The sequence below is a fragment of the Hylobates moloch genome, unplaced genomic scaffold, assembly GCF_009828535.3.
Source record: "Hylobates moloch isolate HMO894 unplaced genomic scaffold, HMol_V3 SCAFFOLD_15, whole genome shotgun sequence".
NCBI lineage: Eukaryota > Metazoa > Chordata > Mammalia > Primates > Hylobatidae > Hylobates > Hylobates moloch.
In genome coordinates, this window is record NW_026652290.1 from 59255422 (window position 1) to 59268925 (window position 13504).

The following is a 13504-nucleotide window of genomic DNA, read 5'->3' on the forward strand; positions in this document are numbered from 1 at the left end:
TTACAGTGAGCCGAGATCGTGCCACTGCACTCCAGCCTGGGCAACAGAGCGAGACTCTGTCTCAAAAAAAAAAAAAAATATATATATATATATATATATATGGGAGACCAAACTATCTTTTGTGAGCAAAATGATTTACTTAGAAAAATCTAGTTTCACCAGGCGTGGTGGCTCACGCCTGTAATCCCAGCACTTTGGGAGGCCGAGGTGGGCGGATCACGAGGTCAGGAGATCGAGACCATCCTGGCTAACAAGGTGAAACCCCGTCTCTACTAAAAAATACAAAAATTAGCCGGGCGTGGTGGCGGGCACCTGTAGTCCCATAGTCCCAGCTACTCGGGAGGCTGAGGCAGGACAATGGTGTGAACCCGGGAGGCAGAGCTTGCAGTGAGCCGAGATGGTGCCACTGCACTCCAGACTGGGCAAAAGAGCAAAGACTCCGTCTCAAAAAAAAAAAAAAAAAAAAAAAGAGAGAAAAGTCTAGTTTCATGAGGGAGCTAAGCAAAACAACCAGATACAGGATCAGCATACAGCATCAGTAACTTTCATATACCAGCAGTCACAGTTTAAAATAGAAATTTTTAGGCCAGGCGTGGTGGCTCATCCCTGTAATCCTAGCACTTTAGGAGGACAAGGCCGGCAGATTGCCTGAGCTCAGGAGTTGGAGACCAGCCTGGGCAACCTGGTGAAACCCCATCTCTACTAAAAAAATCAAAAAATTAGCCAAGCATGTTGGCACGTGCTTGTAATCCCAGCCACTCGGGAGGCTGAGGCATGAGAATCGCTTGAACCCAGGAGGCGGAGGTTGCAGTGAGCTGAGATTGCTCCACTGCACTCCAGCCTGGGTGACAGATAAGACTCTGTCTCAAAAAAATATATAATAAAATACAAATTTTAAATCCCATTTTATTTTTGCCATAACCCCAAGGAAGATTTTGGCCCCATTTTACAGATGTAAAAACTGGAGTTAGAGATTAACTTGACCAAAATCATCTTACAATTAGCAGAGAATTATTCAAATCTAGTCTGCCTGGGCTGAGACCCTGTTGTTTTTAGCATTGTAATACTCCCCTGCATTTCTGTTGTTCAGTGCCTCGTATTAGGTTGCACACTTCTTAATTGGACATCTTTTTTTTTTTTTAGACAGGGTCTTGGTTTGTTGCCCAGGCTGGTCTCGAACACTTGGCTTCAAGCGATCATCCTATCTCAGCCTCCCAAAGCGCTGGGATTACAGGCATGAGCGGCTGCACCCGGCTGGACATCTTTTTAGTAACAGGCATTGACATTGAGTCAGAGTCAAACCCAGAAGCAAGAGTGTTTTTAGAGGCACAAGATCTCCCAGTGTCAGCTGGGCCCAGATGGCAATGCCAGCCTCAGTGTCCACAGCAGGAGACATTAAACGCCCACTCTGACCTGCTCTCTCAGGATGCTGCAGTCATGCCTCCTAGGAGCCTGAAGTCCCCGAGCACAGAGTAGTCACAGGGGACATCTGCTTTTGTTCTTCAAAGCCCTAACAGTTCATAGACCCCCACTGGAGAGCAAGGGGAGTGTAGATACAGTTGGGAGCATGTGACTGCCAACTCTTTCATTGAAGGTGACAGCTCTCAGATTGGTAGGTTGGTAGGTGTCAGTAGCTTGTGCACAGAAATAACAGAGAGATGTTTAAGAATCTTGCTTGTGTATTAGGTATGTGCATACCTCAGGTGGGCTGCTTTTCTGCAGCACAAGGAAACCAGGGCAGAGTTACAGGAGAGCCAGTTCAGAGGTGCATGAGGGTAAAAGGAGATTTTTTTCCCCCTTGCGTTTCTTGGAGATGCCCTGGTAGTACATTCCTTTTCTTTGTAGGTCACACTAGCTGCTTTGTAAGATTCGTCTGTTAGTATCGATCTGAAATAAGCCTCAGCTTCCAATGGAACCTTCCCGGAGTTCAGACAGCCCTGAACAGCTGGGCCTGGAAGGCTGCAGGCTCAGCTAGGACGCAATCTCAGCTCTGCCCTCAGGAGGCAGTAGACTGTGGACGTGCCTCTCGAGGTCTTCTGGCCTTCTTGCTTCACTGTAGAAATTCCTCATCGGATAAGGCCTTTCTCCGTCTCAGATCCTCTGACAAATGTCTGGGGAGCTTTGCACTGGACTGTGCAGGGAGAGAGGGTTGGGGAGGTGGGATGGGAGTATCGGAAGGTAGCATTTCTCATCGACTAATGAATCCTAGGAAAAGCCGGATGTGCCTCATTTCTCAGAAGGACTTTCTACACATTGTTAACCCAAACGTGGGTCACAGAAAATAGGCTGGGTTAGGGTGAACAGATGACTAACGCAGTGGTGACCGTGGTGTATTAAATGGGCTTCTGAGAACTAAGTACTGAGAGCTTATTACAATGTTCAACACAAGGGTAACGTCTAACCTAATAGATGACTGTAACGTGGCTGTTGGATAAGAATTTAACTCTTGAGACTTGAATCACACTGAAAGGCCCTGATTACTCATTTGAGAGGTATTTATTGAGATCTGTAATAACCTTTGTACTGTGAGACATCATCTCCTCATCTCTTGGGTTTGTATACAGCAGGGTGTACCTTGTGACTTGGAGAAGTTGTGTTTTGTGTTAATCTCAACAAAATACCTCTCAGCATAGGAGTTGGAAGTGGACTTACCTGGGTGTGAGAGGCAGCAGTGTGTGGGGCCTATTAGAAATCTCCCTGGGCTTTGTGGTCAGGGAGGCTGCATTTCAGTCCCAGCTCTGCCAGTGACTCTGTGCTGCCATGGCCTGGATTCACCATCTCTCAGAGTCTCTTAGTGCCAGTGTGTGACATGGAGATGGTATTTTACCTGTGACCTGCTGGCCGTGCTGAGGAACCGTGTCCACATGTAGCTCAGGGCCGGCACACCATAAGCACTCACACGTATGACACCAAGAAGAGTTGTTTGCGAGGAAGAGGAGGGAACCTGGGGAGGAGTAAGGGGTAGAGAGAAGCCAGGAGTGTGGTGCCTGTGGGACTGCCTTGGAAGGAATCCAGAGTGAAGGGAAAGTGCACCCAAGTGACAAACCCAGTGTATTCTGGCTTAAGTTACAAAAGAGAATTGGTGTCATCATTGGGACATCCTAGAGTGGATCAGGATTCAGGCTTGGCTGGATCCAGCAGCTCAAAGGGTCTAAGGGTGGCTTCTCTTGCTCCCATCCTCAGACAAGTCCTTTCCCCACACCCTTGCCAGGATTCAAGGCTTATAGGACCCTTAGATCTTGATTACAGAAATGGAGACAGCTGCTTTTCTGACCTCTCTGTCAAAAGTCTCTCTATATTGCTTCAGAGAGCACTGTGTGTTCATATTGAAATTAGTCACCATGGCTTCTGGGATCAGAAGCAGGCATCAGCCATGCGTGGCATAGACCAAACCCAAGTAGAGAAACATCCAGGAGGGTTGGGTCCCCAGAGAGATGCTGCACATGTGGACCAAGGTTTAAAAACTAACAGTGCTTATGTTGCATAACAGAAATATGGGTGTGTTTTTCCTAAATTCTTGTAGTGCTATTTTTCTAAGTTTGTACTACTTTATAAATGAGAGGAGGATAAAAAGAACTTTTATAAGTCTATTTGTTTTGACCTTGTCCCTAAAATGATTTATGATAGCTAACAAAAACATGTAAAGTGATAGATAAGTCAGGGTATGGTGGCTCATGGCAGTAATCCCAGCACATTGGGAGGCCAAAGCAGGAGGATCACTTGAGCCCAGGAGTTCAAGACCAGCCTGGGCAACTTGGCAAGACCCCCGTCTCTACAAAAAATACAAAAATTAGCCAGGGGTGGTGGTGCACACCTATTGTCCCGGCTACTCAGGAGGCTGAAGCAGGGGGATCATTTGAGCTGTGTTCATGCCACGGCACTCCAGCTTGGGTGACAAAGCAAGATCCTGTCCCAAATACATAAAGAAATACATTTAAAAATTATATATAAGCAAATGAGATGAGGGGAATATACAAGTAAGAATCAGTAGCCAAAGGAAAGTTCCTGTAGATTTGCCAGAAAGAGAACATCTAGAGATCAGAAAAAGCCTTTTCTTTTCATCTGTTTAGCTGGGGAATGGTAGAGGGTGGAGGCATATGTCACTCTAAGCAAGCAGAAGGAAGGGTAGGGATTCTGGGGGTCCTGGTTTTAAAGATGGTTGCCAGCTGCATCTAACAAGGCCCCTGTATAGCCCCCCTGGGCCGGGAGGGTTGTGGAGTATGGCCACCAGTCACCTGGCCTGCTCCGTCGTGTCTCAGGTGGGAGTATTAGTCTATTTTCTCGCTGCTGATAAAGACATACCGGAGACTGGGCAATTTACAAAAGAAAGAGGTTTAACTGGACTTACAGTTCCACATGGCTGGGGAGGCCTCACAATCATGGCGGAAGGCAAGAAGGAGCAAGTCACATCTTACGCGGATGGCGGCAGGCAAAGAAAGAGCTTGTGCCGGGGAACAAGCTCTTTAAAAAGAGGTTGTTTTTTTAAAACCATCATATCTGAGACTACTCACTATCACGAGGACAGCACGGGAAAGACTTGTCCCAATGATTCACTTACCTCCCAGCAGGTCCCTCCCACAAATTCATGATGAGTTTTGGTTGGGGACACAGCCAAACCATTATCAGGTGGCATACTGGGTGCCTGTGGGATCTGCTTGTACAATGTGCACTGATAGCTAATCATCTTCCAAAGACATGGTTACGGAGACTCTAGTCTTAACTTGACATCTCTACTGGGCAAAACAGCTCTGTACTCACCCTTCACAGAGGCAGCCTCTGTTTTTCTATGCAGTCATCCATCTCACTTCCAGTTTAAAGTGACCTCCAAGTCTTGCTCCCAACCCCAAAGATACAAAATTTATTCCTGGAAATCCAGTACTCAAGATACCCCAGAAGTATCCTTACCTCTGAGACTCTCCCAGGTGGAGATTTCCCCCCGTCCATATAAACACGTGGGTTTCATTTTTGTCTATGTGCATCTTCCCTGCTTGCCATAACACCTCACAACCAGGGCCACAGATGGGATAACCATTCTTTTATTTATGTTCTGTTTTTTGTTGTTGTTGTTGTTGTTGTTTCATTGTTGTTGTTGTTTGAGATGGAGTCTTGCTCTGTCACCCAGGCTGGAGTACAGTGGCTCAGTCTCGGCTCACTGCAGTCTCTGCTTCCCGGGTTCAAACAATTCTCCTGCCTCAGCCTCCCGAGTAGCTGGGATTATAGGCGCCCGCCACCATGCCTCTCTAATTTTTGTATTTTTAGTAGAGACAGGGTTTTGCCATATTGGCCAGGCTGGTCTTGAACTCCTTACCTCAGGTAATCCACCTGCCTTGGCCTCCCAAAGTGCTGGGATTACAGGCATGAGCCACTGCGCCTGGCCAGGGTAACCATTCTTGATCAAACTAGAACACACCTTTGGGGAGCCTGGTATATCCAGCCTTTCCCCCTGCACCCAGTCACTATTCCCACATTTAAGAAAAACCCACCTTTCCAGGGTCTGGTGGCTGGGCTTCTCCGCCTTTTGAACCAGCCACATTGTGTTCGGACAATCTGGCCATTCAGGGGTCCTCCTGTTGTAGCCAAGACAAACTCAAGATTTTGGGAAGAGCAGCAAGATGCCACAACGGGGGAATAGCTAGTATTTGAATAGTGCACGTCAGGGTTTGCTGCGTGGGGTTTTTGTTATTGTTTTTAAATTGACTCTTGGTTACCTCCCTCTACACAGACAGCTACAGACAGTTCTTCTAATTCCTCTCAGAAGAGAGAGCAACCTACTCGGACAATCTCCTCTCCCACATCCTGTGAGCACCGGAGGATTTATACCCTGGGCCACCTCCACGACTCATACCCCACGGACCACTATCACCTCGATCAGGTGAGCAGCAGCCCTGTTCCTCTGAGGGCATCAGGGTGGTGCCTCTGATTCTGGAATAGCCTCTTTCCCCTCCTATTCAGCCAAATTCCATGACCACAGGCCTCTCCTGCTCCTGCTTTTACCCCCACTTCATATTGAAAGTGGCATTGGTGGTAGCACCTCAGCCTCATCCAGTGTTTTCTGTGTGCCAGACACCTTGTCAGACCCTTTATATGCTTTACGTGGTTTAATCCTCAGAAACTGCCCCACAAGGCAAGTCTTCAGCCTCCCCTGGTTATAGATGAGGAAGCTGAGGCTTAGAGAGGCGGAGCATCTGATGGAACGAGATTCAAATCCAAGCCTGTTCTCACCCAGGGGGCTACACTGCCTCCTGCATTCCTCTGTCCAAAGGGCCTCCGGGCTTTGTGTGGAAGCCCAGAGCCACGGTCAGGACTAAGGAATGCTGCACACTTGGCTCGAGCCCCCAGCCTTACAGGCCACAGGCCCAGTCTTGCTCAGGCAGATGTAGCTGGAGCTCAGAATTCAGTAGTTCAACAAATATTTCCCAAGTGGCTGCTTTGCAGAGCAATTTCCCAAATCATGGGGCATGGACTGGTGCCTGTATGGGGTGCTGTGGCCACTAGGCTGCTTTGAAATGAGAAAAAAGGGCAGTGAGTTGTTTTGTTTCGTTTTTAAACATAAAACTAGATTTATTTGACTCTTTTTAAAAAAATTATTTTAGATTGTTCTTCCTAATATTTTGGGATTAAAATGTCCTATTTTAAAATCACATTATTGGCCGGGTGCAGTGGCTCACACCTGTAATCCCAACCCTTTCGGAGGCCAAGGCAGGCGGATCACAAGGTCAGGAGATCGAGACCATCCTGGCTAACACGGTGAAACCCTGTGTCTACTAAAAATACAAAAAATTAGCTGGGTGTGGTGGCGGGCGCCTGTAGTCCCAGCTACTCGGGAGGCCGAAGCAAGAGAGTGGCGTGAACCCAGGAGGTGGAGCTTGCAGTGAGCCTAGATTGCGCCACTGCATTCCAGCCTGGGCGACAGAGCGAGACTCCATCTCAAAAAATAAATAAATAAATAAATAAATATCACATTATGGTAGCAGTAGATGGAAATTAACTTTTTTACTTTCCTTACTGTCCAAAATAAAGAATTAGTAAAGCCTGTGTCAGTTTCCAAGATTTGTTTTGAAATCCTTCTGAATCATGATTTTCAAAATTCTAGGCAACTGTGATACCAAGAATTTGACAGGAATTAAGGCAAAATGTGTGGGATATGGCCCTGCCCTCTGGTAGGAAGTGATGGGTAAATCTAATAAGCACATGATCAAGTCTGTAACAATATGATAATGACTGTGATGGCGAGAGGTATCAAGTGCATCCTGTGAGCGAGGCTGTGAGCTGACACCCTCTGTAGATTATTTCTCTTCATTCTCAAAACAGTCCTATGCAGTTTGACAGAAAGGGAACCTGAGCCTTAGGTACTAGCTAGAAAATGTCAGCATTTGACTGCAGTGAGTCACTCCAGAGCCACGTTCCTCAACCCCTGAAAAACCTTCATGCCCAAAGGACTTTGAAATCAAGAAGTCTCAGTTCTCTGCCTCCACTGAGAGGCCCTGGGTGAGCCAGAGTTATATGCATGTAATTAATAAATATTTATTCAGTGTCTGCTGCTCTGGACAAGGCAGGGTTGCAGCCTGTAGCAGGACTAACTGCAGAGAAAAGCCTCTTCCACCCTGAGGGAGAATGCAGCTTAGATTTGCAGGTTTCTAGAGGGTGTGGCTCTTGGTCTGGCCGCTCAGTATTTGTGAGATCCTGGCAGGAGTGAAACTTCAGACAGTTTCCGGAGCCTTCACTCTATCCTTCTCCTGTCTGCATCTCACCAGATGACAAGGTGGGCCTTGTGTTTCCTAGTGTCCCCTGTCTCTTGAAGGAGAGACCCACAGGGAGAAATGCATCTCCTATTGTGAACCTTTGTGGACATATTGTGCACATATGGATAATGAAGTTTCATAAAACAGGACTTACCTTCTAACATGTATTGCACTCCAGTGTCCTTATTCTATTTCACTTTTTAAAAAGCCAGCCTTACAAAAGAGAACATACTGTACAAAAATAGGCAAAACTAATGCAAGCCTTTAGAAGTCAGTGTAGCCCACACACTGGGGCTAGGAGGTCCCTGAGGGAGGCGGAAGATACTCTGGGGCACAGGTCCTGTTCTGCCTCTTGATCTGAGTGTGCCATGCTCCTGAGAAGGCATCACCCTGTGCCCTTGCCATGTGCACACTCCCCTGCCCGTATGGCAGTGCGTCACCAGAAAGGGAAAATACTGCTGGTCTCAACCCACGAAATTGATTTCCTGGCCCAGTAATGGATTGAGACTCTATTTGAAATACATCTCTGACTGGGCGACAGGATATTCAGTAATTTCAGGAGGGGTCTGTTTCTTCACGGAGCATCGTGATGGAGTTATCGAGAAAGGTGCATTTTGGATGGCTAGGGAGGGAGAAGGTGGGGTGTTTTTTTGTTAGTTTGTTTGTTTTTTGGCCGCTGCTGTAAAATAATGTCTCCTCTCTTACGGGACAGCCGATGCCAAGGCCCTACCGCCAGGTGAGCTTCCCGGACGACGACGAGGAGATCGTGCGCATCAACCCCCGGGAGAAGATCTGGATGACGGGGTACGAGGATTACCGGCACGCACCCGTCAGGGGCAAGTACCCGGACCCCTCGGAGGATGCTGACTCCTCCTACGTGCGCTTCGCCAAGGGCGAGGTCCCCAAGCATGACTACAACTACCCCTACGTGGACTCCTCAGACTTTGGCCTAGGCGAGGACCCCAAAGGCCGCGGGGGCAGCGTGATCAAGACGCAGCCCTCCCGGGGCAAGTCGCGGCGGCGGAAGGAGGACGGAGAGCGCTCGCGGTGCGTGTACTGCAGGGACATGTTCAACCACGAGGAGAACCGCAGGGGCCACTGCCAGGACGCGCCCGACTCCGTGAGAACTTGCATCCGCCGGGTGAGCTGCATGTGGTGCGCGGACAGCATGCTCTATCACTGTATGTCGGACCCCGAGGGAGACTATACAGACCCTTGCTCGTGCGATACTAGCGACGAGAAGTTTTGCCTCCGGTGGATGGCTCTTATTGCCTTGTCTTTCCTGGCCCCCTGTATGTGCTGTTACCTGCCCCTTCGGGCCTGCTACCACTGCGGAGTGATGTGCAGGTGCTGTGGCGGGAAGCACAAAGCGGCCGCGTGACTCAGTTTCCCTCCCTTCTCCCTCCATCTGCAGCCACAGGGGAACTCGTCTCTTACATACTCTCATCTTCTCCCCCGCTCCCTTCCATTCCAAGGAGCGAGGAGGGCAAGCAGCCTCCCAGCTCCCTGGTACCTTGAGGCACCATTCCAGCCAGGGACGCTGCCGGGCAGACTCTCCACTCCCCCCGCCGCCCACACTGCAGCAGCCACATCCATACACACACGCTCGCACAGTGTTCTGAGGAAGGAACCTTCGCCACAGACTCCTGTACTATTAACAATCTGTAACCAAGCTAACTGTCTCATCCATGTGTTGATTTCCTGTTTCCTCCTCCCCCGCCTCTTCCAGTTCAAAGGAGTCTGCAATTGGAACTGCTGATTTTCGGTGGGTTTTGTAGTTGATTTTTCCAAGAGCGTCGAAGACTCTCTTTCTCTTGGTTCACCTTGCCTGTCGCTAGCAAGCATCTGGTTCTGCGGAAATGGGATGTGAGAATGATGAAACCCGACAGAAGTATCTCAGCCTGCAGTCAGTTATTATGTATAGGAGGTGAGCTAGTTAACAAACTTGTACCACAAAACAATATCGCTTTAACTTTTCTAAAGCCAAATTTCCCGTGTAAGCTGCAGTTTCTATCTTTAGCCCATCATCATTTTCTGCCCCCCCAAAATCTGTTGAAATGATTCACTGATGCAAAACATTCACCCGTAATAGACTGAGAATTGAGCCTTAACTTCAGATTAACTTGTGAGAATCAGGAAAATTCCTTCAACTGCATTGCATCCTCTTGGACCAGGGCTAGAATGGGGATTTCAGGTTTCTATGAGCCTCCCCGTTACCCCTAAAGTAAAACATTTTTTAAATTGTGTTGCCACCACTTCGAAAAAATTAGCAATATTAGGATAGGATACTAGTGAAGTAAGAAATTTTGCTTGTTGTTTTGCAAACCAAATAGTTTCCTCAAACACAAACCAGTGTTCCCATGAACAAGTTCCAGCTGAGAAACACTAAGGTTATGGTGACTAAAACCATAGGGAGCTTCCCCCCAACCCCTGGCTATTTTATTTGAATGGGGAGAGGGGATTTTTAAATGTCATAAATTTGAAGAGTGGTGGGTCGCATTTTCTTCATGGGTTTATGTTTTCGTTTTCATTTTGAACTCAATTTCACATCACCAAATTCCTCATTTATACTTGGGGAAAAAACAAGGCCATATGTAAAAACCCTTCCAATGCCTAAGTGTCTTTCTCCTGCAACTCCAAACCCAGACTCGCCACTTTGGGTGCACAGGTGGTTAGGTCAGCCAACTGGTTCTGCCTGTCGCCTTGCCACGGAGGAGGCTTCTAATTAGCTGGAAAAGAGTATTTTTCTAATACGTTGCAAGGATTAGCCAAATCTTCTTATTGAAGAAAGAAGAAAAGTGAAGAGTGGTTACCTATACCTAGCATAGTACAATCAGAACCTCGTGGAGACCACCGGGGACGGGCTTGTGGACGCCGGCTGTTCTTCCCACCACGATCTTTCTGTGGTAACGGCCAGCAGAAGACATGGCCTGCTCCCCACTCCCTTTCCCCACTCCTTTATTGCACACAGGACACCAGTCTTCAAGGAAAGGGACTTTTTTCCAGTCTGCCAATCATATTGGGAAAGTGCTAGCTGTGCTCACCTTCATGGGGCTGTTTCCAGCTCGTCCACAAGCTCATCGCGTTTCTTTAGTAGATTACCGGTGTAAATACCCAGTGTGCTTATGAGTCAGTTAGTAGACGTCTTCATTCATTGGAGTAACTGGTTTAGGCTTTCCAGTTTGGAAAAGGAGCAGAGAGCTGTCCATCTGGATTGATGGAAGAAAAGAAAACCTCATCCATGCCTGGAGAACATCTAGAAAACCTTCAGCCAGCCTCCAGTGCTGTCGAGAGACCACCTTCCCCCGACCCGGAGGCACCTCCTTGGGGTCTTTCTCTAGGGTCTCTTCTCTACAAAGCACAACACTAATGTTCGTTTCCTTAGACCTCAGTTCGAGTGCCCCTATTTATTTCAGTAAGAACGCACATATCCCGGCTGTTTTTTGTTTGTCACCTCTATTTAGTTGTTACCTGTTTCTCTCTTCTTTCACCCCTTGTCCTTTTCCACCCTTTTAAGAGTTATGCTAGCAGATCTTACTCCACGTATACTTTTTGGTTTGTGAAGGCATCGGTTAAGGGCACAAAGACAGCCATGGGGACATTTATGTAAATACGTCTCTAATTGCCACACTGCAGCTGAACAGTGTGTAGTATTTTCCCAGTCAGCTTTGCCATACTGACGTCAATCATTTGAGAGAAATTATTCAGATTTTATTTTTGTATCTGTGGTAACAAAACATTAACCAAAAGATTTTCTGTCCAGAAGCCTCCCCGACCCCCCAAGCTATTTGCTCACATTAACAAATTAAAGTGCCTGAAGCATAATTCATTCTTTACCTGTATACTAAAAACCCTGTTGTATTGATTTTTTTATAATAAGCCTTTTTACCTCTGTGTAAAAAATATATATACAAGTGTATGATGTACATTTTAGTTCTTAACTTTTTTTTATGGTTTCTAATATGTATGACCAATGTAGCCATTGCTTTAAAATGTACTGTGTAAATATAAACACATCCTATCAGATCCCTGGCTTTGGGGTATTTGTCCGGCAGGAGACAAGGTGATGCTAGAGCGTTGGCAGATCTTGGAGTTCCCGCATACAGGATGGGACAGGGCTTCCTGTGCCGAAGGACATGTGGACACCGGTCTGTTTTTTTCAAGGCCCTTTCCTCCTATGGTTATGTCATATTCCCAAGGGGAGACTGCAGCTCCTTGGGCTCGGATGCCTCAGTGAAAGGAAGGCTGCCGGCCACCGCCCAGGAACACCCCCTCTTCCTAGGCCTGGCTTCCCCAACGAGCGCTCCTCAGAGGGAACAGCTGTACTTCCTCTAAGTTGTTTTCCACTGATCCCTGCTGAACCTCAGGGATGTGTGTGTGTGTGTGTGTGTGTGTGTGTGTGTGTGTGTGTGTGTAGTTTGGAGGACAATTTCTCGCAGAAAACAATTGTTAACACTGCAAGATGCTTGGTCTCCTCCGAGCAGCTCTCTTTGGCCCACTTTCCTTTCCAAATGGACACTTTGGATGCTCCAGAGCTACAGTGACAATCCCCAGGAGGAAATAAAGAATGAGGTCTTTTGAGGGTCACAGAGAAAAGTTTCTCTAGAGAAAGGAATAGGGCCCTTAAAAGGAGATATATAGGAGGGGCCCTGCATCTTCGTGTTAACGTTTCAGTTTTAACTCTTCCTAAAGGGGGTGATTTTCGCAAGCCACTGGCAAAGGCGAGAAGCATGGAGAGATGATGGAACTTAGGAAGGGAGAGGAGGACTTGAGGAGTGGGAAAAGAGTCCTACGAGCTCACTTGCCCCCATGCTCCCTGCAAGACAGGGCCCTCCTGTCATCCCTGTGTCAAAGTTGAGCAACTGAAGCTTAGAAAGGGTGAGTAACAGGGAACCTGCGGTCCCAGGAGGCGAGGACTGAACCAGGCTGAGCTGGGCTAGCCAACTGAAGAGCCCAGGTCCTTACCAGGCCTCACTCTGATGCCTCTGTTCCTTCCTTCCCTGCTGGTGGCCTTGACAAGTGGGCGGCAGTCAAGAGCCTTATCCTGTCCGTCTGGTTCTCTGGGGCACCCTCAGGCTGCCTCAGGTATAGTTTGTCTTTGGTGTCCTATGTGCTAGGCCAGGAACTGGGCATACCACCAACGTCATGTTTAGCTTTCTGCGGAATGCAGGATTCTTTTCCACCTTACAAGTGAGGAAGCATATGTAAAGAAACAACAGTAACCCTCAGTATCCATGGGGGATTGGTTCCAGGACCCCCTGCAGATAGAAAATCCACAGATGCTCAAGTCCCTGATATATTTGCATGTAACCTATACACATCCTCCCTCTTGTGTCCTTTTTTTTTTTTTTTTTTTTTGGAGACAGGGTCTCACTCTTTTGCCCAGGCTGGAGTAGTGGTGTGACACTGCTCACTGCAGCCTCGACCTCCCACTTCTTGTATACTTTAAATCATACTTATAATACCTAATACAATGTGAATAGTTGAACAGTTGGTTTTTTTGTTTTGTTTTGTTTTGTTTTTGTTTTTGTTTTTGTTTTTGTTTTTTTTGAGACGGAGTCTCCCTCTGTCGCCCAGGCTGGAGTGCGGTGGCGCAATCTTGGCTCACTGCAAGCTCCGCCTCCTGGGTTCACGCCATTCTCCTACCTCAGCCTCTCCGAGTAGCTGGGACTACAGGCGCCCGCCACCACACCTGGCTAATTTTTTGTATTTTTTAGTAGAGACGGGGTTTCACCGTGGTCTCGATCTCCTGACCTCGTGAT

General features: G+C 47.7%; 1 protein-coding gene across 3 annotated transcripts in view; it reads left to right on the plus strand.

Annotated features, from left to right (window-relative positions):
* SPRED2 (sprouty related EVH1 domain containing 2) overlaps positions 1-11768 on the plus strand; it is a 124153-nt gene extending 112385 nt beyond the window's left edge. For all 3 annotated transcript variants that reach the window (XM_032176585.2, XM_032176584.2, XM_032176586.2), the window contains 2 exons: positions 5723-5872; positions 8455-11768. In XM_032176585.2, the coding sequence (XP_032032476.1) occupies positions 5723-5872; positions 8455-9123 (819 nt within the window). In that variant the 3' untranslated portion in view covers positions 9124-11768. The remainder of the gene's footprint in view (positions 1-5722; positions 5873-8454) is intronic.
* The last annotated feature ends 1736 nt before the right edge of the window (positions 11769-13504 follow it).